This window comes from Candoia aspera, chromosome 6 (genome assembly GCF_035149785.1).
Source record: "Candoia aspera isolate rCanAsp1 chromosome 6, rCanAsp1.hap2, whole genome shotgun sequence".
Taxonomy (NCBI): Eukaryota; Metazoa; Chordata; class Lepidosauria; order Squamata; family Boidae; genus Candoia; species Candoia aspera.
This window is the reverse complement of record NC_086158.1, coordinates 26,164,505-26,190,097: the sequence shown is the minus strand read 5'-3', so window position 1 is coordinate 26,190,097 and position 25,593 is coordinate 26,164,505. Positions and strand designations below refer to the sequence as shown.

The window sequence follows — 25,593 nt, the reverse complement described above, 5'->3', positions numbered from 1 at the left end:
CTGGTGCATGGGCAGCCAGAAACACGAAGTTTTGAAGGTGGCATTAGTCCTATATACATTCCTACTCCCCTTATTTATTAGTTGCTATTTCCTGAGTTAATCACCGCTATTTTTTTTTATCATTCCAAATTTTGTTTCTGATGCAAAATTCATCATGTACATGCTCTAGAATTCTAGGAATCTAGAATTCTTTAGATTCCACCATCCTCCTGCCAGCTTCTAGATATTAATTATTAGACTGAGGAATCAATGCACCTTAATTCTAGTGAAATTGAAATTATTTTTAATTAGATGTTCTGCTTTTTTTTTTAAAAAAAGGAAACTTTTGGTGAAACACACCACCTTTTGGAAACTAGTAAAAGCTAATGCAGAAAAATGTAATTCAAGATATGGAATGCAAAATAAGCTTTTAACAGTGATAGTAAGGAATAGTAAGATAGTAAGACAGCAAGGAAAGTGAGGGAATATAAGAATGTGCTGCAAATAAAAGTGCTTATTTTAATCAGTGAAACATTAGAACATCTGGTTCCAGGAGAATGGAAAGAGAATTTGGAGAGATATGTTAGACAGATAGAACATGAGGCCTATGTCATGAAGGAAAGGAAAGCAGAGAACAAGGAGTCAGAGCTAACAAACCTGGGGAAAATAGGTGCTTGGAAAATGCAAGGGGAAATTTGCAGGCAAGAACAGAGCCTGACCTGTAAATATTTCTCATTAGGTCATGCCCAGAGAAGCCAACAAATTGTCTTATAAATAAAGCCTTTTCTTTGTCACCATACAAAGTAAAGAAATCTAGGTCAATGGAAGACCTAATATCAGTTTCTGACAAGTATATCCAAGATTAAAAAGTACAGAACTTTGCAGTCAGTTTGGAGATACCAACATTGCTTTCATATTCGAAATAAACTATATACCTTAGGATTAGCATACACACTATAGGATTGTTATTTGTAAGAAGCTCTACTCAAAAGGAAGTGTGAAAAGCCTGATTTTTAGAAATCTCTTAATTAAGGGCTTGGATCCAAAAGATAAGTTACAGCATTGAATACTGAAGCTTTTCAGACTCCTATTTGTTTTAGATCCTTGTGATTGTCCCCACTCATCCCCATTTGCTGGAGAATCTGCTAAGGAGAGTTCCAATCAGAAGGAAAAACTGGCAATGCCTCCATGAACACACAAAAAGGTTTTAGATGATTTTTGATTCAGATCACTATATTTATTTACAGCATTCCAGAATTTCAATATTATAAATTGAAATTGACTCAGCAGCTCCCGCCCTTTGGAACACTCTTCCCCCGGAACTGAGGCTAGCCTCCTCTCTTTTGGACTTCAGGAAACGATTGAAGACCTGGCTTTGTCACCATGCCTGGAGTGGGGAGAGGAAGAGCCACTCTTGGGGTTGGTTGGCTCCCTAGTCCTGCCAAGGCCGATCTTGCTCCCCTCTGGGTGGTATTAGATCTCCCATTACTTGGATCTCATTACATTTTATATTTATTTATTGATATAGATATTTGTAGATTAATGATATTATTATTATTTTATTAATTTTAGACTGTTTTATTGTGAACCGCCCAGAGTCCCCCGTATGAGAGAGATGGAGGGTGATAAAAATATGATTAAATAAATAAATAAATAAATAAAATAAAGGATCCCCCCAAAATAGCAATGCAAAATGCCTATGCTATTGGTCTGATCGTGAATCTAAATGATAGGTGTCTCTTTATTACTTTCTTAGAACTACTGATTTGGACTACAGTAAAAGAAAGTAGGAAGTATGTTTGCATATACTGCTTGATTCAAAAGGTTTCTGTGAGGAATCCAAGTGCATTCATACTTGACTGCAATCCACAGCCAGAAATTTGCAACTTGCAACAGTGGATGGGCAATAGTTAGTATATATAATTAATATGCAGCTTTTTGCTTCCTATATTTTATCCTGAAAATAAGTAGCAACAAACAATGAAGTGGGAACAGAAAACTCCATGATAAGCACGTGAAGAATGCCACGAATTTTTGGTAGGTAGCCTGAGAGTGACACCTTGTGGGAGAAAAGAATGATGAAAGGGTGCAATCCTTAGGAAAACCTGAGAGACTTCTGCTGGAAAAAGGTCAAACATAATGCCTTTCTGTCACTCATCTTCCCAAAACAAAATGTTCAAAGAAAAACGCATAAATATACTGCAGTTTTAAAAATACAGCCATTCAACGTACTTGGCTATAATCCACTACGTAAGCCCCAATGAACCTAAAGTGCTCTTATTCAGCTCCAAGTTTTTCAAAATATCAGAAGAAGACATCTGCTTGATTTTGTCTGATTCATAAAAAAATAACATCTGTTCCTAAGATTTCTCCATTTTGGCAGGTTTGGGGGGCATATGGATATTTTGGCATGGGTACTCTCACAAAATAGTTATCATGGAAGATGCTTGCTCAGGCACAAAATGGCCACCTCAGTGAGCATGGTTAGTGAGAAAATTCCCATTCACCGGAAGGCAAAACGGTGTGGGTGCTCCCCATCAAACCGTCTAGCTGCCCAAGTGTAGATATTTCCTACACTACACCTTCCATATTATGTTCAGGTTTTTCTGAGTAACTAAATACATTTTCATACAAAGCACCTATCATTTATACTTTTTATAAATGCTTTAATGTAATTAAATGAAATCATCGTTTTTTCCCCCCAACTAAAGAACTTCTTAAACAACCAGGATGTAAAGCAGGTCAGTCTTCAGTGATCTCAAAAAGTTAAACAGGGTGAGAACAGGTTAATACTTAAATGGGAGACACCCAGGAAATCCCAGGCTGTAGGCTAAATGGGTAAAATGAGAAAACATCTTGGAAGCAATGGTAAAGCAGAAATAGACTTTGCCAAGAAAACTACATGGAATTGAGCATTTTTAAAGAAGATTATATTTTTATCAAAGGTATTTAGTTTTGGGGATCATCAGATCTCAACTGGAAGACAAAGTGACCTCCTCACAAAGGTCCCATTCATTATCACCTTCTGCATATGAGGTGGTCCAAGAATCTAGACAAGGCCTCCTTCAGCCTTTTTCCATTATGATATAGCCATTATTAATTTTTTTTATCTGTTCAATTGTGTCTGATTCTTGGAGACTGCCTGGACAGTCCCTGCAGTTTTCTTGGCAAGATTTTTCAGAAGTGGTTTGCCATTGCCTGCTTCCTAGGGCTGAGAGAAAGTGACTGGCCCAAGGTCACCTAGCTGGCTTTGTGCCTAAGGTGGGACTAGAACTCCCAGTCTCCTGGTTTCTAGCCTGGTGCCTTCACCACTACACCAAACTGGCTCTTAATGTTAATCGCAGTATTTTTTTAAACATTAAAAAATATTTCTGTTAATTATCCAGGGAAAACTATTTTGAGGGGTGCCATACATTTTTAGATAGATAAACAGAGTGCATTGCTGAGTAGGTGAAGTTCACACTCTAGGGCAGTGGTTCCTTCTTTAAGTCCACTTAAAAGAAATATTTTAGGGCTCTGTGCTTTCACAGGGCTTCCCCAAGGAGCCCTGGCTCTAGGTCAATGCCTGGCTCTATTGAAAAGATGACCACCATCACTAATGTGCCCCATGACACTCCCTTGGGCACTTACCAAACTAAAAAAAAAATACCTATCATTAGAAATAAATCAATAGGAAATGGCCTTGCTGGAAAGCAAAGCACCAGCCATTTTGAGATAAGGCATGACCCTCCTGGCTGTTCTCCATGTCACTTATTTTACAGCTGCACCCCGCAGGGAACCATGACTCCTAGTCCTCCCTTAGGCATGGAAGCCAGCTGGGTGAGTGGGCCAGTCCCTCCCTCTCAGCTCAACCCGTCACATAGGGTGGTGGTTGCGAGGCAAATAGGAGGAGGGAGCAGTACGCACACTGCCTTGAGTCGTATAAAATAAAAGGCAGGATATAAATCTAATTAATAGTCATTTATGTTATTTTTGTATTAATGATGGTTTTCTCTTCTTTTTGTACATCACCATGAGTCACATGGTTTGAGTTGGGTGGCAGATAAATTCTTAAATAAATCCTTGGAAATTCCAAATATGCCCACTGCAGCCCAAAATGCTCGCTGGCTACTGCTTCAGAGGGCTTCAAAAAGCTCATACTTCTCAGATTTTTCTGAGTGGGCCAGAAAAGACGACTGCATAGGAAATGTTTGGAGATTGCAACTTCAGTGCCAGGCAAATGACAGTTCTGAGGACAAGACAAATCACTTTTCTGAGATCAGCAGGTCATCTGGCTAAGGGGTTGGCCTCCCGCAGCCCACCATGACATGCTCACTGACATTTCCTTACAACTAAAGCCCCCGATACCTTGGGAGCTTTTGTGGTCTGTTGTCTTTCGTGCTGTTGCTGTGAACACCATGTTTGGTAAAAATTAAAATAAAAACAACCACGAAAAAAACAGAAAGAAAAGGGAGAACAGCCAGTGGAAACAAAAGGGAGGATCAAGGCAACTATGTGACATTGCTACAGCATTGAAATGCCTGCTGTGGCAGCAGCTCCAGAACGCCTTCTCCTTCAGAGGTTTCTGTGAAAGCTGCCAAAATGTATACAGGCTTCAAATGGCTGAAGTACACTAAATTATTCACTGTCTCTGCGCACATACGCAGGCCCTTGATGTAAACCTTAAAAAACATGACATGCCAAATGATTTTAGAAATCTCCCAACACATTTCCTGGAACCTTGCTGGCAGAAATAGCTCGCCGCATAAGCACAGCTGCTAAATTGCCCCTTCAGAATGCGGGAAGGGTCCAGTTTCACACTGCCCCTTATTAAACTTCCGTTCCTTGGATGCTGTGATGCACAGCAACAACTGAACATCCAGACCTTCCTTTGGTATTCTTTGGATTGTTCAGTTTCTCAGATTGCTCACTTTTATGAGTGGTAATGCAAGATAACCAAAGCCTGATGCTGTCTCCTGTAGCCATGAAACTTCCACCTTTTACCAAAACAACATTTCAAGCCCTTGTAGTTTCAGGTGTGAGAGCTAAATGGAAAAACCAAGTTATGATATCTTGAATTGATCTAATTTTAATTCTGTGTGAGTTTACATATATAAATATCTACCGATTCAATCAATGTTGACTCCTTATTACTCCTTAAGAGGATGCACATGCTTGAATTAGTTTGGGAAGGAAAATAGCTGCTTTGCACACACAAATTCCCAGGTTCAAACTCTGACAGACCTTTGACTTGAAATCCTAGAGAGGATCCACTGTTCAGGGTAGGTATTGTTGAGACAGATGGACCACAGATCTGACTCCCTATACGACAGTTTCCTAAAATACCCATCCTGTTCATGCAAAATAATGTTCATGAGAATAATTAAATAATTACTGTTTACAATCCACAAAAAGCAAATTATGGTAATACAGTAAGACCAAGTAAAACAAGCAGTAAATAGAATGGGTTAGGGTTAGAATAGAATGGTTAGGTTGTGGACACTAATTCCAAATGTCACAATAAAAGTCAGATTTTTACTGGATACCAAAAGGTAGGTAATGCTGGCACCAGCCTATCCTGCAAGGGAAGGGCATTCCAAAGTTGGGGTGCCACAACCGAGAAGGTCCTCTACCCTGCCGCACATAACAAGCCTCTCCCTGGCATGGGACACTCAGTAGCTGCCACCCCTGCAGATCTTAATGTCTGAGCATGTTCATGCTAGGACAGCCTCTCCTTCACGTATTCACATTCTTATTATTAGCACACCACTGAACTTGAACTTTCTTCTTTTGATTCCCCCTGACACCACTTCAGAGCATACTGCAGGCCCCTCTAACCTTGATCTTTCTTTGGTTTAGTTTGATACTAGGTAAACACTGCCCTTCATCATCAATTCTATTTCAAGATTTCTTGACTGAGGGCCTTTCCTCACTTGCATCTTACCATGATACAAGCATCTCCTGGTGACATCTTTTTCTGCATATCCCCATGAGGTTGCCTTCCTCTTATTCCCAGTCCACGCCTTAAGTCATGGTTAGCTGTACCAGTGTTAAAGCAGCATCTTCCCTCTTAAACCAACCAGGGAATTTCAAGATGTATGTAATCTGCCATGCTCTGCCATCCATGCTGGTGGCTGTGCAGCCACTGGCTTGTAGGGGGCAGGATGAACATTCAGGCTAATGAGTGTGTGTTTCCTCCTTTAGTTCTGGGCTCCTCTGGCCCCTATTTTTTTCTGGGGCAGGGAAGGAGGAGGAAGTAGGGCATAGCTGCCAGCTGCTGCTATACCTGGGGAGTTTCTTAGGGCAAAAATGTCAATTATGTCAACAAGAAACAGGTGCCCAGCTTCAAGGCCAGAGCAAAAAATCCATTAAAACATGGGAAGGGTGGGGGAAAGAAGCACTAGAACTAAACTACAGTAGATATAAAATGAGAATTGTACCTTCATGTTGACAGACAATAATCAACTATTTTAGTGGCAACTTCCAAGTGTTTACTTATTTATTACGAAGTTTAGATCCCAGCCAAATCACAGCACTTCCAACAGTTACAAACAATCCAAAAAAAAAAAAAAAACAACCCAACAACTTACAACAGAACCCAATGAATCCCTTTAAAACTCCCCAATACCTTTCCAAGGAATATGTATTAAAATACAATGAAAATCACAGTTCAGTATGAACATCAAAACTCAGGCTAAAATCCACACAACCGTCCTTGTGCTTTCCTCCCTTCCAGTGCCGATGGTAAACCACACTGCCCTAAATCTTGCTACCCCCACAGCATGCCCTAACCTCATACAATATGATTTCATTTTTCACTTCTATCCTTTCAGCAGTGCTGCACAGTAGGGGAAGATTCATGACTGCTGCTTCCTTCTGCTGGAATCCTGTCCCTATAGGACATCAGCAACTTCATCACCACCAACCAGAGGCCAGGGACTAGACCATGGCACTTAAGCAGAATCTATAAGTGTCAATGTGAAGCAGCAACACGGAACTTGTCACTTCTCCCCTACATGCTTCAGCATGCTTTACATTGCCTGCATGGAATAACCTGAGCCAGGATAGGAAGGAAAACACTACTTCCAGAGTAAAGCACAAGAAACAGTCTTCAGCCCTAGGCTAAGCCTGAAATATAGATAGAAACATAAGGACACATGCTCTAGAAGTGGCTGATGGGGCATGCTCTCAACAGTGCTTTCAATTCTCTTGATGGATCCACAGAAAATTAGTAAGTAGCCTTTCCAGCCTGGCACACTTCTACTGGTTGGAAATGATGAGCAGTGTAGTCTAAGCAATTTGGAAGTTACCAGGCTGGGTAAGGCAATTCTAGCCTCATTTCCAATCTAAACAATTTGTACGATACATCAAAGCTATGCAGGCCCAGAAGAGTTCCAAAAATCTAAATTATCTGGGTCATATTTGCAATAACAAACACATTTAAAAAGCCTTTAAAGCAAAGCCTGTTATCTTGATTTCTCAAGAGAAACATTAGTCTAACCTCTGTATTTTTTCTATATTCCTTACCCAGGGTGCTGGGTGCTGTATGAACTTAATCCAAAGGCTTACTTTACTGTACAAAACGTTATGAGGAAAACAATGTCTGCATTTGTAAGCAATGCTAAACCGGAATTATTTGATTTTCTACCGTATTATGAATGAGCAAGTGCACCAGTCCATACTGCCCGTTTTCTTCCACTTGTCTCTTCCCACCAGTAAGCAGAAGTTCATTCTGTGATTTGTTTAGTAGTACATGTAAACCAGGAACCCTGATTGTTGCTCACAAATGAGCCAGGAAATGGAAGCCAAGAACATTAAGAGAGGAGCACACATCCTACTAAATCAGAAAAGATTTAGTAGTCAAGAATTCTTTCTTGAAATGTTTAGGAGAAGGGTAAGGCTGTAATGAGCAGAGTAATGATGTACAATGGGCCTAACCAGGATGCACATAGGCAGTGCAGATTTTTTATTTTTTCCAGAAGTTTTCAGAGTTTTATTTTTTAACTGTATTAAATCTATTTTAAGATTTGCACTACTGCTTTTATATTTCTGTCCTCAAAATGGTAGGAAATTGCATTATTGATTTTTAGCATTACAGGTAGTCCTTGTTTAGCAACCACAATTGGGACTGGCAACTTGGTCATTAAGCAAAGTGGTCACTAAGTGAAACCATGACTGTGCTTATGATCTTATTCCAGCTTTCCTTTGCTTTACCGACCTGCGAAGGTCATAAATGTAAGGATTGGTTGTAAAGTTACTTTTTTATCACCGTCATAACTGAACAGTCATGAAACAAGGCAGTTGCTAAACGAGGACTACTTATAGTTCATCTGAAATACAATAGTGCAGTCCTCTAGGAGCTGCAAAAAAGGGGCTCACAGCAACAGGCTCTTATACTCATAAACCGCAGGCAGGTCTGAGTCAACTGCTTTTACTGATGGGAGGAACACAGCAGGAGCTTGTCTGTTAATTCACAATTGTTAATTCACAAACATTGGCATTCTAATATTTGTGTTCCAAAAATATATGTGAACAGTACCAAAGTAAAGCACTTTTCTTATTTGCCTAGAAGCCTAACTAAGGAAACTATTCTAACCCTGCTTACCTTTCTTAAGTCAGTGAGTTGCAGTGCCAATTAGGAATTATAGGAACTGAGATCCAAAATATTTGGAGAACATCAGATTGGGGGAAGAGTGGACTAGAGCAAAAATCTTCCTACAGGAAGTGGGCTTTATATTTCAGAGCAAAAAGGCATAAAATCTCACCATTTCCAGACTGATAGGAGAAAAAGAGAAGAAATTAAAATGATCAATACAAGTGTGAAATACAATTCATATTTTCATTTATACAGCTAAGCCAGCTCTTTTGTTCTCCTAGCAGCCAGAAAACAAAAGGTCCTTTTCCAAACACTTATCCAATCTTCTAAAAAGGAAGATAACTTAGAAACTCCAGACAGTTGTGTAGTGTTGGAAGTGTCACTCTGAACAGGGCTGCTGAAGAAGTCCCAAATCTCTACAGAAGCAGCCAAGCTGCGGTCAACCAGATAGGCCTGAGAAGGGCCTGCCAGAAAAACAGCACTCCTTTTCACCCAAACCCTCTTCACCTACTTAGAGTTGCTTAGCAGCTGGTGCAAACACTTGCTCAACTTTTTCTTAAACAGTTTGCAGCAACAGCAGCAACAACAAAAACATCAACAGCAGAAGTAGGAAAGGATTAGAGTAGCTAGGAAATTGTTTGAACAGTGATACCCTTCTTCCATGCTTTCAGGCCTCAGTATTGTTCAGAGGGCTAACAGGAAGTTCACAAAATTCTAACTGATTAAGGGCTGCATGCCAGGATTGTACCACTGCTTCTTTTTTTAAAATCCTGACTATATTTAGCAGCCACAACTGCAGGGCCATAGGACTCAGCGGTACAAAGGAGGTATCTTTTCAGATTGATCTGCTTGTGTATCACAATGATTCTTTGGAGTTTTACATGATGTACAAGGGGATCTTTCAGGGAGCAGGTGCAGAGACCTGCACAGAGCAAGAAATTTGATGCTGAGTTACTAAATATAGATGCCAAGCATTTTGTCCAATTCTGGAGTATCAAGAGCAAGATATAAACCATTTTCACAAAAATCAGGAGAATTAGTGTTGTCAGAAATCCCATCCCCATTCATATTCAAACTGGAGGTATTTCAGGCATTTGATGTACGCAAATAGCAATCTGTCTTAAGATTTAAAAAAATATTAAAACAGTACAACTTAAGTTTCATAATGACATATCCATCACTGCAGCTTGCCTTCCAGATGTGTTTGAACTACAAGTCCCAGAATTCTCAGACACTGGGCTGGGAATTATGAAAGCAACATATCTGGAGGATATCATGCTGGAGAGAGCTATATTATAATATATCAGTGCATTGGAAGGCACAGATAGGGATGCTCCCTTGTCAATCCAATTATATTTAAATATTAAATGCTATACTCTGCACTTTTACTTACGTTTCGTATTCACACAGTAGGAATTATTAGGACCCCTTCACATACAGCATTTGCAAAAATATGGGATTGGCATCACCCTTTTGTGTTCTCATGAGGTTGGAGTGCTACCTGCTGGCAGGAATTCTCACTTTTTTCCTACCTCCCAGTTCCTCATCTCTCCATCCTCTGCTGAAGTCAAGGTACTGTGGCTTTCCACCCCACCTGCTAAAGGAAGGGTATCATGGCACTTCATCACCATTTTGTCATGCTTTAAATTGAGTGATTCATTTTTCCCCTTCACTGTAAAAACCAAAGCAGTGGGGCAGTGGTGAGGCTGGGCAGCAAGGCATTAGGTAGATATTAATGTTTGTTCTCCCTCATCAGTTGGCTGGTGGAAACACTGGTCAGCTCATGAGGAATGTTGAGGTTGTGAGAATGGCAATGATGAGCACACAGGGTGGTGTATAAATGCTTCTTAGGACCTGGAGGGGGCAAATCTGGCAGCTAAGTTGGAAGTGCACCTTACTTTTCTCTCTTTTGATTGCATATTCATTATTACTAAGATCAGAATGTCCATTTTTTTCAGTATTCTGTAGAAGACCAGCGAAGAGAATTTATATTTAGAAATAAAATTGGTATTTTATTTGAAATATATAGTATCATACAAAAATAAAAATGAACCCAAAGAGGAGAAAAGCTGTGGTTGTGATTTGGATTGATTATATGTGTCATGTTCATCATTCCAATGGTCTGGATACATCGTAACGTTTCGCATGTCAATTTCCTGATTCGTGTCTGTCATTTGCTGGGAGGAGAATTTCAGCTGTGCTGGGCTGTAATCTCCTTACTGTTACTGAGGAATGTATGTTTGGGTTATTGCATGTGTTCAAGGTTACTTTCCCAGGCCGATGGGTAACGGTTACCAACACCTGGGAGGGGGTGGTTGCTATGGTGGGGCAAGGGGCGGGATCGGGTTTGAAGCGAGGGTTTTTAGTTTGTATTTGGCGCGCTTTTGGTCATTCTCAGCTTTCTTTGTATTTGCACACTATTCTTTCAATAAATCAGTTCTCATTAAGAACCTGCTTGTGAGGCTGAGTATGTCAGAATAAGGCAACCATTACATAAAGCTGACAAGTCAGTGTTGACTCTATTTGATCAAATAGACAGACCTTCTTCAGCAGGATCTGTTCCCAACCTGGCCCTTCATGTCTTCCAATATGCACCCATCTCTGCTGTATTCAAGTCCATCCATGTTGTTACTGGTCATCCTCTTCTCTTTTCTTCCAACTTTCCCAGCAGTATACACCTTAAGACAGCTAGGTCTTCACATACCATTTCCAAAATATGGTAATTCGAGCCTGGTCATTTGTGCTTCAAAGGAGAACTCTGGATGATTTGTTCTATGATCCAATTGTTTGTTTTCTTGGCTATTCATGGTATTCTCAAGAGTCCCCTCCAACACTGAAGTTCAAAAGTGTCAGTATTCTTTCTATACTGTTCTTCAAAGTCCAACTTTGGCTTCCATAAAGTATCACAGGGAAAACCATTGCCTGCACAATTCTGATCTTTGTGGATAAAAGTAATTTCAGGGCATCTGAGTATCTTTTCCAAGACGTTCTTTACTGTTCTATCAAGTGCTAGTCTTTGGTGTATTTCTTCACCGCTGGTTCCTTTACTGTTGATTGTTGATCCTAACAGACACCATTTCAGTATCTCCACTGTCAATTCTAAGGCTAGTTGCTAAACCTACTGTCACTAGTTTGGTCTTCTTTATATTTAACATTAATCCCACTTTTTCTCTGTGCTCCTTGATTTTCATTACTAAAGCTTCCAGCTCATTGGATTTTCATCTATGAGAGTAGAGTAATCAGCATAATACAAATTATTGGTGTTACTTCATCCCATTTTAAAACAGTCCTCATCTTCTTCCAATCCAGGCTTCCTTTATTTATTTATTAAATTTATCATGCCACCCATCTCACAAAAGTGAATCTGGGAGGTGTACAACAATCCGATAAAACAATAAATATATAAACAGTTATCACCTAAAATCATATATAGTATAAAACAATAAATATATAAACAGTTATCACCTAAAATCATATATAGTAATCGTTAAAAACATTAAAAGCTGTAAAAGGAAAACTTTATATATTCAGCAATAGAAAGTAACAATTAAATGAGAGCTCCTAACGTGCATAATTTTAAATATTTTGGTAGGAAAACTTCCTGTTCTTAAAGCAGCTGTGAATAAAGATACGACATACTGCATCTGAATAATACCTAACTAAAATTATTTTATATTCCTATTATGTTACTCGGTTTTATTACTGGCTTTTAAGAGAGATGAAAAGTTTTCATTTCTTCAGATCATTACAAACAATCAAACAACAAACAAAAAATAGAAAGGGGGAGATTTCAAGGCACAAGCTTTGATATAACCTGCTGGGTTCAGTCGCATCCTAGAGCATCTGACTGAGCATTAATAAACCTCTAGAAATGATATGCCAACTGGTGTCATTACACAAATAGAAAACATAATTTGCTTTGCTGCCAAGAAATGTGAGAATGTATTACTAAATACAGTATAAACAAATGCTATCCTGGAATAGCTGAAGGAGGTTAGACCCAAATCCCAAAGGCAAAATAACACAGTAGGTTTGAAGGTTTCCCCCTCCTCCTCTCTTTCAGAAGTCTTGCATTCTGAACTTAAATATGTTTAGTCTGAAATAATATCTGTCCAGTTCAGCTGGGCTTACTCCCAAGTAAAAAAACAGAAACTATTTTGCTTACAGGCTGCAATTCTTTAAACAATCTGCACTCTAGTCAGTGGAGAGTCATAGCAGTGCTTTCAAAATCTCTTCTGGCGATGGAGAGGAGATACATTATTGGGAAATAGTGTGCATTCATGTGAATACATATATAAATCACCTTAATTGTGCCCTTTTTAAGATTAGACATTGCACTGATAAAAAACAGAATATTTTAAGGAATAGTTTCCATTAAAAAATATATTACTAGGTTAAGAACTGTCTTCCACATTGCTGGAAATAAGGTAACCGGCTAATTGTTTCTCTGAGGAAGCTGATAAATATATTGACCAAAGTACACTATCAGTAGGGTGGAATATTCCTTTAGCCTATGAAAAACATCCTTTGCAATTGTTTGCAGTTCTTGCTTTGAAGCCAAGTGCAGGAAACACCAGATCTGTTTTGAACAATGTGAGTCACAATAAAAACTAACCCTTACAGCCTAAGCAAAAATACACAACCCAATGAGAAAGATTTCCAGCCAGAGAATGATTGCTAATGATGTAAGTCTAAGAGTTCTTCTTTGCAGCTGCCTCCAGGGGCTTTCCTCCAGTCCTTGAGAGGGCCAAAAACTGTGCCAACATGCCTTCTTTTGCCCTCACTGCTAGCCCTATTCTGCCTCAATAGCAAGGTCAAGATATGAAGATGCCCTCAGTTTTATTATAGGGCAAGTTAAAAGAAAATTGGTGGATTCTCTGGTTTTGCTTGTCCTCCTACTGCATGTCACCATTTGGTGTGAAAAGCATCTACCAGTTGCTCCTCTGAATATGGAGTTGGCTGGGGCTGTGAAGGAGGTGAGTTTTGATAGAAGGCCAGAGTAGCAGGTTTAGCCTTCTATCAAACCTTGCTGTGGCTTTGCACAAGTGTGTTCTGGGAGTATGTTCCATGCAAGCACATGCCTCTTTTGATTTTTTTAAAAAAAAAATATTTGAGGGATATAGTGCTGTTCAAGAATATATCTAAAACAGCACTATTCCAGAAAAGTACTTGTTTTGCACAGTGCTAAACCTGTGTTTAAAGTTGCCTGAAATCTGGTTGATAGGTGTGTGTGGGGGTGGGGAGTTGCAAGATGAAATGGGAAAAATTATGGGGTGGGGTGGGGAAGGGCTGCCTGGAAAACTTCAGCAGTGAAAACCCGCAGGCTGCTTTTAAAAAGGGGAAAAGATAAGAGTGAGAGAACACAATATCATGCAAATCATGATATCGTGCACTCTTTTTCTGCATTTAAACATATATTGGTTCTTCCTTTTCCCAGTAGGGTCAAAGGTAATTGGAGTGGGACTACATTACGAACTTTAGAAGAAAATTTCTCTGTCTAAATTAGTGAGTAACTAAGAGAGCAAGGTTGACTAGAAACAGCTTTCTCTCATCCATTTGTCTAGATGCTATGGCACTTGTCAATTTCCCCACTTTGCTAGCACACACATGCATGCTTGCACGCATGCATACATCCAGGAGAATATGAATCCTGTTTTTTTAAAGATAGATCTACCATTCTTCCAAAAGAGTGGTAATCTGTATTTGTAAGGAGCCTCCAAAGCAAACAAGGGCTTCAGAAAGTGCCGATCAGTTTAGCCATTTGTGCCAATTCCATTAACTTAATCATCCAGTCCTTCACTGAGGGAATTTGTGCATCCTTCCATCTTCGAGCATATAAGAGTCTTGCTGCTGTTATCATGTATAAGAACAAAGGTCCATGTTGCTTCTCAAACTGTTGATCCATCAAACCCAAGAGAAACAGCTCCAGTTTCAATTTTAATTCCACTTTGAGAATCTTTTGAATAATACATCAATACATACTTGATTCCAGAATTTCTTAGCTTTTTCACAGGTCCACCATAAATGATAGAAAGTTCCTTCACCCTGTAAACATTTCCCACAGACATTTGATATGCCATTATACATTTAGACAGCTTAACAGGAGTTAAATACCAATGGTACATCATTTTATAAAAAATCTCTCAAATTATAGTTCAAAGTAAATTTCATACCTTTGTTCTACCTATTCTCCCATCGTTCAATCATAGCAATTTCAACTATCAATCTCTTACTCTATATTAAACCCAAAATACATTATTTCTATAAATCAATCCACTTTAACACTTAGTAAAAATCACTAAGTACAGTTAATCCTTCCCTTATATTAAAATAAAAAGAAAAAAAATTAAATAAACCTTAACCTTTTTTCTCCCCTCCAAAAAATAAAACATATTTAATTAATCCATTCCTACCACTATTCTATACATTTCTGTCTACTATAATAAGAATCAAATTGAAAAGCTTAAGTTGTCTACTAGTATACTTGGGTTTTGATGATTAAAAAATAAAATTAAATAAAGAAATTAAAAAAAAGAAAGTGCCTATCAGGTATTGCACAGGCAGATACCTCCAGAGCAGCTGGGCGTCTGGTATTTCCTACAGTCCAAGCCAGAAAAATCATAAAGGACAATGCTGAATGACTGGAGAAGAAGGGACATGCCTCCCCCAGCTGAAGTGGCCCTGAAGGCCACACCATTAACACCACTGATGAATATCATAGATTCATGGCAAGACTTGTTTTGAGAGGAGAGAGAAAGTCTACATTTGAGCTGGAACAACTAAAGAGGAATTGGAATAGCTGGGGATGAGACAAAGGAGACATCCTGAGATGTCTTGTAGAAATGCTAGCAAGGCATCTTTGTGCCTCAGTAAGAAAGACTTGAGGATGCACTCTAAGACTATGGAAGTGTGAACTGCTGAAACAGATTTGAGAATACAAAGCCTCTGAAGATGACTGACATAGCATTTTTCTGCAGCTTCCTTGTAGGCTTGGAGAAATGAGGTCTCTCAGCAAGACAAGATTTCTCCTGACTAAGTTTTTTTTAATCCATTCAGTTGTGTCCGATTCTCAGAGACTGTCTGGACAAGCCCTGTAGTTTTCTTGGCAGGTTTTTTGGAAGTGGTTTGCCATTGCCTCCTTCCTAGGGCTGAGAGAGAATGACTGGCCCAAGGTCACCCAGTGGCTTTGTGCCTAAGGCGGGACTAGAACTCACAGTCTCCCCGTTTCTAGCCTGATGCCTTAATCACTACAGCAAACTGGCTCTCCTGTAAGATTTAACCCATGTAAAAAGAGGCTAATCTTCCACAGTTAACAGGGAATCCCTATTCAGTGAATCTCTCATTTGGGTGTCTTCCCACATTTTTGCAATACCTGACGCATGAGTTCCTCCTGACGCATGCGAATTCTCTCTCTCTCCATTTGGATCCTCTGAAGCCTCAGCTTCTGCTGCTGCTGTTGCTGAGAAGTCAATGCATTCGGCATGTTCAATAAGGCTGCTTGAGGGTTTGGGGGAGGGTGGTTCTGCTGAGCTATAGTTGTAGTTGGTGTCATCTGTGGCTGGTGCTGGTGATTCATTACTATGGAACAAGAACATTTTTGAAATTATGAGAATGCAATTATACTGTATTTGTCTATTCATTCAATCAATCAAGGTTTCAATTGTCCTGTAACATTTGTCCTCAGAAATGTGGAAAAAATAATTATCCAAATAACTCCCCCATCTCTATACATAAATCAAAAAACAACAGAAAACGTCCATAGTTAAAAACAAGCAGAAGTCACAATAAGCAATAAAATTGGAAGAAATAAATATTCAGTTTTTAAAACCTACCAAAACTCATCATAAAATACAATGTATGGTTTTTTATAAACAAACACCAAAAACATCATTGGAGGTGCCAGCTGGCTATTTCTGAAGACTGCATTTTTCTAAACATTATGGGTCTACCATGCAATGCCCATTTTTATCAAGTGAGTAGCTGCCTTATTTCAGGAAATGAAAGCATTCAGAACAGGACTTCTGTTAACAATCTAAGGGAGGCTAGGAAGTGGAACAGGAAGATAGGGTACAGCAGTCATTTGAACATAAGACTGTGTTCCTATATGCATTTTTGCCACCATGTTTCATCTAGCTGAACATTCTGGATTGTTTTTGAAGGCAGTTTCATGCACAATACACTGAAGCAGTCTAAATGGGGTTCACTTCTATTCTGCTTGAAGTCAACAGGAAAGGCCATCTCTTCAAATGTACTGCTATTCCTGACAACATGCCTAACAGTATAGCCCTCTGCCCATCACTTGAGCATAAGTAGGCATAGGTAAGCAAACAGATAAATGCAAATATATTTATTTTGCACAATTAAGTACAATATTTTATTATATTTTATTTTTATTGTATATTTATTATGTACTATGTATTAAGTTGCGGAGGGACGCGATGGCGCTGTGGGTTAAACCGCTGAGCTGTCGATTGGAAGGTCGGCGGTTCGAAACCGCACGGCGGGGTGAGCTCCCGTTGCTCGTCCCAGCTCCTGCACACCAAGCAGTTCGAAAACATGCAAATGTGAGTAGATTAATTGGTACCGCTTCGGCGGGAAGGTAACGGCGTTCCGTGAGTCATGCTGGCCACATGACCCGGAAGTGTCCTATGGACAACGCCGGCTCCAAGGCTTTGAAACGGAGATGAGCACCGCCCCCTAGAGTCGGACACGACTGGACTTTACGTCAAGGGAAACCTTTACTCTTTACCTATGTATTAAGTACTATGTTTTATTTTTATTGTATATTTATTATGGTATTTATATTTATATTGAATTTTAAATTTTGTTTTTGTAAACTGCCCAGAGTCCCTCCTTTGGGGGGGATATGGGCGGTAATAAAATTTGACAAATGAATAAATAGCATTCTAACGCATTATTCTGTTCAAGAGATCTCATTCTGTTCATAGTCCTAAAGGCACAGTACAGATAGAGACACACATGCTATGAAAATGATTACAGGGAAGTACCTCAAGGAAGCGCTGCACCTATTAGTTAAAGCAGCTCATCTTTTTTAGGTTTCTGCACAGGCCTGAAAAAAGGTTCTGGCTTCTTTAAGAGTTGCATTATGATCTACTTCCGTGGTATCTTTTTTCAGGCTTGCATGGATGACTGAACAAAGGCATGATCCCAAGCACTTCCTCTGAATTATTTTTGAAGCATACATAGCACAAATAGTACCTATTCTCTCTGTTTAGGCTGTGGAATTCTTAAAATCCAGTATTAAAGTCCAAAGCTTAACTGTCAGCACAGAGCAAAGCAAAACATGGACCAATCCTGACTAACCTTTATGAGTTCACTAATTCATAAAAAGGGATTGGAACTTTGATATTTATCACAACTTTATAATAAAAAAAACTTTTTTAATTAGGGAAAAATATCTAGGGAAACAGTATATGGATTTAATTTATTTAAGAACACTCCCCCTTTTGGACTCCTTTCAGTCAGATTATAGAATGGGATATAGCACTGATGCAGCATTAGTTGCACCTTTTCGTGACCTGTGGTGCGCTCAGGATAGGGGCAGAGTGTCCTTCCTGGCACTGATTTTTAAGTGACATTCAACACCATTGACTGTGACCTTCTGGACTAGCTCAGGGGATTAGGAGTAGGTGGTATGGTGGTTCTCCTATCTCCAGGATTAGTTCCAGTCATTGTTGGTAGGAGGAAAGAGGGGTGCCTCAGGGCTCTATCCTCTCTCCACTTTTGTTTAACATCTACATGAAGCCACTGGATGAAGTCATCATTGGCACAGAGACAAGTATCATCAGTATGCTAATGATGTTCAGTTGTACATGTGTTAGGAAAGGGAGTGTTTGTTATTTCCAACCTTGCCTATGTAAGGTTTTTTATATTGGTTTTAGTATGCCACCTTGAGTCATATATTATGGATTGGGCAGTCTTATATATCCTATAAACAAACAAACAAACAAACAAAACAATCTTATGCCATAGCTGTGGTCACTTGTCACTAAATCAATATGCAAGTCACAAGTTCCTGTTTCCCTGCATTCTTTCTTCCCCTCTCCTCTCTCGGGTCAGAAGACAACTTCAGAAGCTTTCTCTTTTTCTCTTACCAAAAGGGTAGGCATCCTATGGCCCATGGAATGTATGCACCTCTTCCAGGGCTTTTCTTCAAATACTGTGAGTGGAATTTCTCAGAAAACCACAGAAAGTCAAGGTGCAAGTGACCTCTGATTTTTAGCACAAAATAAAACAGAATAGAACAGGTGCGCAGGCCATTGGAAAGACATGAGCCATGTTTAAGAGAGAGAAGAAACAAAACCAGTAATTCCAGCCCAATCCACTTCTTTTACATCACAATGCCCTTGCCCTGTTCATTGCATGCCTCAGCCTTTGGGAAAAGAAAGAAAGAGAAATTATTGTTCCCAAGGCCATTGTTCTTTCCTTAGGACAGAGATACAAACTTTGGCCACTTCAAGGGCATTACTGGCCTAAGAGCAGTCTGTTGAGGGTTACACTGCAAAAAATGGAAAGGCCAGGACTCCAAGTGGCAAAGCCATTGGAGAAAAATATAATGAAGTTGAGCAGAAAGAGTAGCTTTATATTGTACTTATTTTATTGAAACTTTATATCAAATGACCCAAACCCTCTTAATGACTGTTAATGTGTAGTCCGTGCTTGTTTTGGGGTGCCTGGTTGGATTGATATTGTTGCAACACATAGCTAATTTTTCAGGTTGATGTCAATTAATCACATCACTCCTCATGTGACAGGTATTGCCTGGACAGGGCTTTTGTGTCAACTACAATAATGAATGGACTTAGATCTTGAAAATGTTCCTCAAGATTCTTCACACTTCTCAGTATACTCAGTGGCTGAATATGCTTGATGTGCCCACAGTGCTGGGAAGTAGCTCAATTTGCCATAGGTGCATTTTCATTTAGTGACATACTGTATATATATGAACCCAGCTTAGTGAGCTGTATAACGTAGTGCCAGGCTGTCAACCCACTTTGGATGATTTATCTCAGCCTTCAGCTTGACTTTGTTGTCCCTGAAAACCTGCTATTCATCTTTCAGCTCATATAAATTCTGGAACATCTGACCTCATCTCAGCCAATAAACATCACAGCAGCACTGTATACCAGATCATCATATGACTATCCAGTTCCTCCACTAAGTTCAATAACTGGCAGTTATGCACTCTTCTTTTATAAAGTTAACCATTTTTACTGTCAGATATAACCTCCTTGAAGCACAGCGACTGTATATCAAGGTGTAATGGAGCGCTATTATCTGTGAAATCTTAGCGCCTAAACTAGCTTCATATTTATATTATACTACAGTCCCCAAATTCAGGACAGCCTTATCTCTAACCCGATTTAATGCCCTCCCCACAGCTGTTTTGGAAGGGAAATATAGGAAAACCCATATGAAATCTGATATTTTCCCTGTGACACGGGTGCCATAGAAACAACAGCCCATGTTCTTTTGTATTGTTGGTTCTACAGGGACATTTGCCACTGTTGATTACCCCCTTTTATTTGAATTTCCAGGGCACTGATAATTTTTATTTGCATTATCTGTTAAACAACCAAGATAAATTTATTTCTCTAAAAGCAGCAAAATTCTGCTACATTATGTGTAAGCTTTGCCCACAAATGGTCACCAACAGTTATTTAAGTTAGGGGATAATTTTGCTTTGTTTTATAGAATGTATTTTTATTGGTCAATGACTGAAATAAAGTTTCTGTCTGCCTGTCTATGAAAGTGTAATGGAATGCTATTGGCTGTGAAATATCAATTTTGAGATGTTCTATTTCTATTTCTTTCTTCAGTGATGCCAGAAATCTCTCCATAAATCAAATTGTGGCAAGCATACTGTCCTAACAGTCAGAAATCACGCTGAGACGAGGGGTAGGTCTCTAGTGTTTATTACTGCTACATTAAACAGAATCCTAACAAACTGAAGAAACATGGGAAAAACCCAGACAGATAAACCCCGAAAGTTAAGGCGGGTCTGATCTATGTCTCTTTGAATGGCTGCTTAATTCCTCAGTACTACGCATGCGTTTTCCCCCCTGGATAGAGGCCCCCTCCTGCTCGCCATGAGTACTCATGACACGTACCATCAGTAGCCCAGTTCGTCCTTTGATAGGCCAGCAGCATCAATTGCTGAGAACACTTTGACAAAAATGTCTTCACTCTAGTTGTGTCATGCACTGCTTGCAGAGACAGCAAATCTTCTCTTATCTAAAACTGAGGTGTGACTCCTCACACAGATTGCTAGTTGAGCAATGCCACTTAGGACTACAATCTCATCTACAGTAAGGGAATAGAAAACAATCCATGCAGTTACCCTCAGAGACTGTGAAATCTCAACAGCCATGTCAGCAATGTGATGGGCCCTCACTAATAGCTTATCATTTTGCCGGAATAAGACCGTGGCTTAATACCAACTACGGTCAGTTTCAAAACAAGCCAAATGGCTTTTGAAGCCCTCATCCTGGCCACAGAATGAGATAGAAGCCACTTTATAGATGGTGAGCTGTGTATAACATGGAGTTAAACTGGTTATGGTAATTTCTGAATTGTGTACCCTTCCTTGGCCACCACTTTGCAAATGAAATAGAACTCAGAATTCCATTCCTCTTTGAAAATAAGTTAAATTGTGAGCCATAAAGTCAAACTTTCTGCACTGCACCATACAGAACATTTTAAATGTTACTGAAAGTGTTTGGAGGACATTATGGCCCTATATACGCAAATAGCTGTCTGTGTTAACTAAAAATACACAGTTGGGGAACTAATCTGTCAGTGTGCTTGCCCCCAAATAGTTCAGTACTAAGAGCTTAATTTCATACAAACTGAATGTAATATTCTGTTGCAGCTAGTCTAAATTTTCTCAGATTCCTGCCCCTTCTCGCTGCCTATTCCTAGAGAGCTCATATCCCACTGTGACTTCAGATCTGACTTTGGGCTTAAGGGTCCCCCCCCCCCGCTCTTTGGTGGGTCTATTCCTGTACAGATGGGCAGAGCTGGTAAGGTAAAGCACTGTACTCTCTGGAAAGCACATCATCTGAGCCCCCATTTAAAGGATCTGTGATTCCCAGAGTGGGGATCTTGCTATTAAGGATGAGCAACCTCTGGCTGCAGAGTTTAAGGCAGGCCCCAGAATGGTACCTAACTGTTAACTTTTTATGAGACAGGGGACAAATTATTAAATATATGGGGAACCTTCATATTAGCTTCATTAATTAAATGATTATAAATTAAACTTGCCCTACAATTTAATTAAATTAGTTTTTGCCCTGGTCCCTAATCTGCCCTGGAATCAGATTAGGAATCCACAGTCCTTTTCATATCAAGGATCATGTCCTAGTTTTTGCAGTTTTTGGTGCATGATCCTTGATATAAAAAGGACTGTGGATTCCTAATCTGATTCCAGATCACTATGGCTGAAGGCTATTGCAGATGTCAGAGGCAAAAGCCAAGGGAACTTTTTGGGAGCAGGCCTCACAAAGCAAAATTAGACAATGTCCGCACAAGCAACTCAATGCAAGGGTTAACAGGTTTGAGAACAAGAAAAGGAATGGAAATATAGCAATACATCATGAAGGGGCACAGGTGGTTGTTTATGATTGGTGAAAAAAACACAGGAAACTTTGTAGACCTTTTATTTCTTACATTTCATGTATCAATGGTAGTAAGACAGTAATAAATTCAAAGCAAGAAACCTAATCTGAATCTACTCTGCTTTCATTAACAGCAAAAGGAAGAAAAATCCACAGCTGGCTTTTTGCAAACTTTTTTCCTAGGAAATCTGTCTTTACCATTTAAACAAAGAGTGCCTTTTCCTCCACAAATGGCCACTGTGTTTTTGGCTTTGTGCTGCAGTAAGTGGAAATCAGGCCATCTGTGAATACTGTAATGATATGAATATCTGAATCATATATTTTAAAAACTGCTGGTATATTATACCAATTATTTTTTGGAAGTGTCAGCATTTCTTTAAAGTTCTTATTTCTGACGTCATTGGTTTTAATTACACCAATTGTAGTTTTTTTTTCCCCTCCCTCTTTCTCTGGAATGGTTTAATTTAATTTGAACTTTCTCTTTAAGCATAGGGGAAGTAAACAGAAAGCCCCAACATGGGATGGAAAATACAATGCAGCAACATTAGTGCAAGGAATATATGAAGCTAATCATAGTAGATGAAAAAAAAAGCAAGCAACAAGCTAGGTATCCCACACCTCTCCCACGTAATGCCCATTAGGAGGACAGATGAATGTTGTGAATTGGGAAGGGAAGGTCACAGAGGGCATTAGGTTGAGAATGGCTGCCTCAGAATGAAGAAAGATGGGTATCCTCTTAGCATGTTGAGCCCAGGAATTTGTTTTCAGTAGCAGTAAGGTTATCTTTCCCTAAAGCATTTATGTTTAAGCACTCTCATGCAGAAGAAAATAAAAAATAAATAACTGATGAGGCAGAGAATGTTAAATATCTTCTGAGATACAATAAATCACACACACACACACACACAATCTATTAGTATATCTTAAACATCTCTTTTCCAGCTCTTATTCTAAATCTATCAGCATATTTCTCATAGACGTATCTGATAAAAGTGGTTATATTAAGAATAAAGCATTAACATAAAGAATAAACATCAAAGCAATTAGGCCATCACATGTTCCATGAAATCCAAAGTAAACAAACTTTGTGACTAGAAGTTGCCACAAATTCCTTGTAAGATAACATAGGATGGTGGCAAGAGATTGTCCGTGTTCAAAGAAGATGGCATATAAAAAAAGGAGTGGAGTTTCAGTTGGGTGGTTCCAGCCACCATGTTGACTTTTTGACCTCCCCATGGATGCCCCTGATGGGCAGGCTAGAAACATTTTAAATAAATAAATAAATAAGCAAAGATATCTTTAGAGAGTGAGGACCATATTGGGAAAGATGCTGATGTAAAAATTGGAGGGGAAAGGATTTTCTGGAGGAGTTGCCCCATGGTTTTGGGGGAAGTTGGGAAGGAGTCTTTTAAAACAAAATCTGTATCACACCTATTTAGGGCTTAACACTCTAGTTTTCACATGCATCTTGCTTCAAAATGGCAGTAAATCACACAATGGCTTCTTAGGGGAACTCTAGGGATCACAATGTATCTGGGGCCTCAAATTGCACTGATCTAACATTAAAATCTAATCTTAACTACTAATCTGCCAGTGAAAAAGAGCCAGTTTGGTCTAGTGGTTAAGACACTAGGCTAGAGAGCTAGAAACCAGGAGACTGAATTAGGCATGAAAGCCGGCTGGGTGACTTTGGGCCAGTTGCTCTCTCTCAGCCTAACTTACCTCACAGTGTTGTTCTTGTTGGGAAAATAGGAAGAGGAAGGAATACTAGGTATGTTCACTGTCTTGAGTTATTTATAAAAATAATTAAAGTGGGATAAAAAATCTAAAAATATAAGGGTACACTCCCTATTATTCAAGGAGAAATATTCTGTATCTAATAGAAAGCAATATCTTTAACCATTACAGAAGGGTCCAATATAATTCTGGTGACCTCCAGATTTGTTGGACTTTAATTCCTATAATTCCCACCCAGCTAAAGTCCAACAAATCCGGAAATTGCCAGACTGATGTCCCTTCTCTCAGAAAAGAGTGATTTGTATTTTTCCTCTACATATTTCATTTGTCATTATTACAAAATCGTTCACTATCTGTGGTAATTTGTTTTTCTCACTCATATTCTCATATAATGTCTACAGGTTATGACAACACCAGATTTTCTCTAACATGCTTCTGTGAAGATACTGATAGCTATAATGAGGCATAAACTCAGATAAATTATAATAGCTTATTAAAGGAATAAACTCTGATCAATGATCAACTGTTTTTATGCTTGTCCTATTTTACAAGTTACAACACTGAGCAGCTTTATCAGTGCTGTCTGTAAACTCTGGAAACTGTAGTTCAATATTGGGATAGCAGTGGGCTGTTAAAACTCCAGGAGGTTTTATTAGGATCTCTAGTCAGTTGTGAACTAGTCCCTATTTATATATTTCATCCCTAGTCTAGTTTGTTGCAAACTCAAGAGCATCAAGTGTCATGCAAAGCAGTCTGATGAAAAACATATGTTTGCGGAGATAGGAAGAAAACTCAGCCACATTACACTTCTGACTTAGTCATGGCATTATGAAAGGGAAGGGGGGAGCTGTCTGCCTCTCCCTTCTCTTTCTCTTTGCTCCTGCCAACAAAGAACTGCCTGTTTCACTTACTTCCCAGAAACAGCATTAGTCTTCCAACAAGGTCAGCAAAAATACTGCTTTCCAGTTGAGAGCACACACTGGTCCAAAAATCTGTAAAGTATTAAATAAAAACCCTGCACTGTCCTAAGTCAGTAGAAAGCCTTCTACTCAGGTTTGAAAATAATGATGAAGAAAAATTTTAAACTAATAGTCACCAAGAACTAATTCTTACCTGGATCTTGGATAAATAAAGTTTAACATTTCTGTGCCTTTGTGCTTAAATTCTGGGAGAAATACACACTCATACATACAGAGAATGGCTAAGGAAAGTCCAGCCTCTTGGACTTTCACAAAATACTTTTGGCTGGATGGAACCATATAAAAGTTGGTCAGGAGGCCACGAAACAGAAGGAGGGGATGAGGGAGGATGAGAGGCTGGGAGTAATGGAGCCAAGCTATTTTAGTCAGCAATCCTTCTGCAGTTCACCTGCTTCCTGCTTATGATAAATTGTGGTCTGACAGAGCAATCTTACACATGGCTACTCAATTAGGCAGAAGCACTTTTGGATAAGCCTTACTCTTCCTTCTTCTCTTTTAGCAATTTTATTTGCTTCTCCAGAAAGAAATGCTTTATTATTTTAAATCCCACCTGGCATCTGTCCACTACTTTTAGGGTACTGAATAATAGAGCACAATTTGAAACAGAGATCGCTTTTGCAGCACAGATTCGCTGATGTTGGGCTGGGCGATATCTCCCCTCCGGAGGTTGTAGCAAGTACAGTCT

The 25,593-nt window shown here is 39.3% G+C and overlaps 1 protein-coding gene across 1 annotated transcript in view; it reads right to left on the bottom strand.

Moving 5' to 3' along the window:
- WWTR1 (WW domain containing transcription regulator 1) overlaps nucleotides 1-25,593 on the bottom strand; it is a 100,106-nt gene that overhangs the window by 9,654 nt on the left and 64,859 nt on the right. Inside the window, exon 3 of the mRNA XM_063306595.1 lies at nucleotides 15,927-16,132. Within this exon, the coding sequence (XP_063162665.1) occupies nucleotides 15,927-16,132 (206 nt within the window). The remainder of the gene's footprint in view (nucleotides 1-15,926; nucleotides 16,133-25,593) is intronic.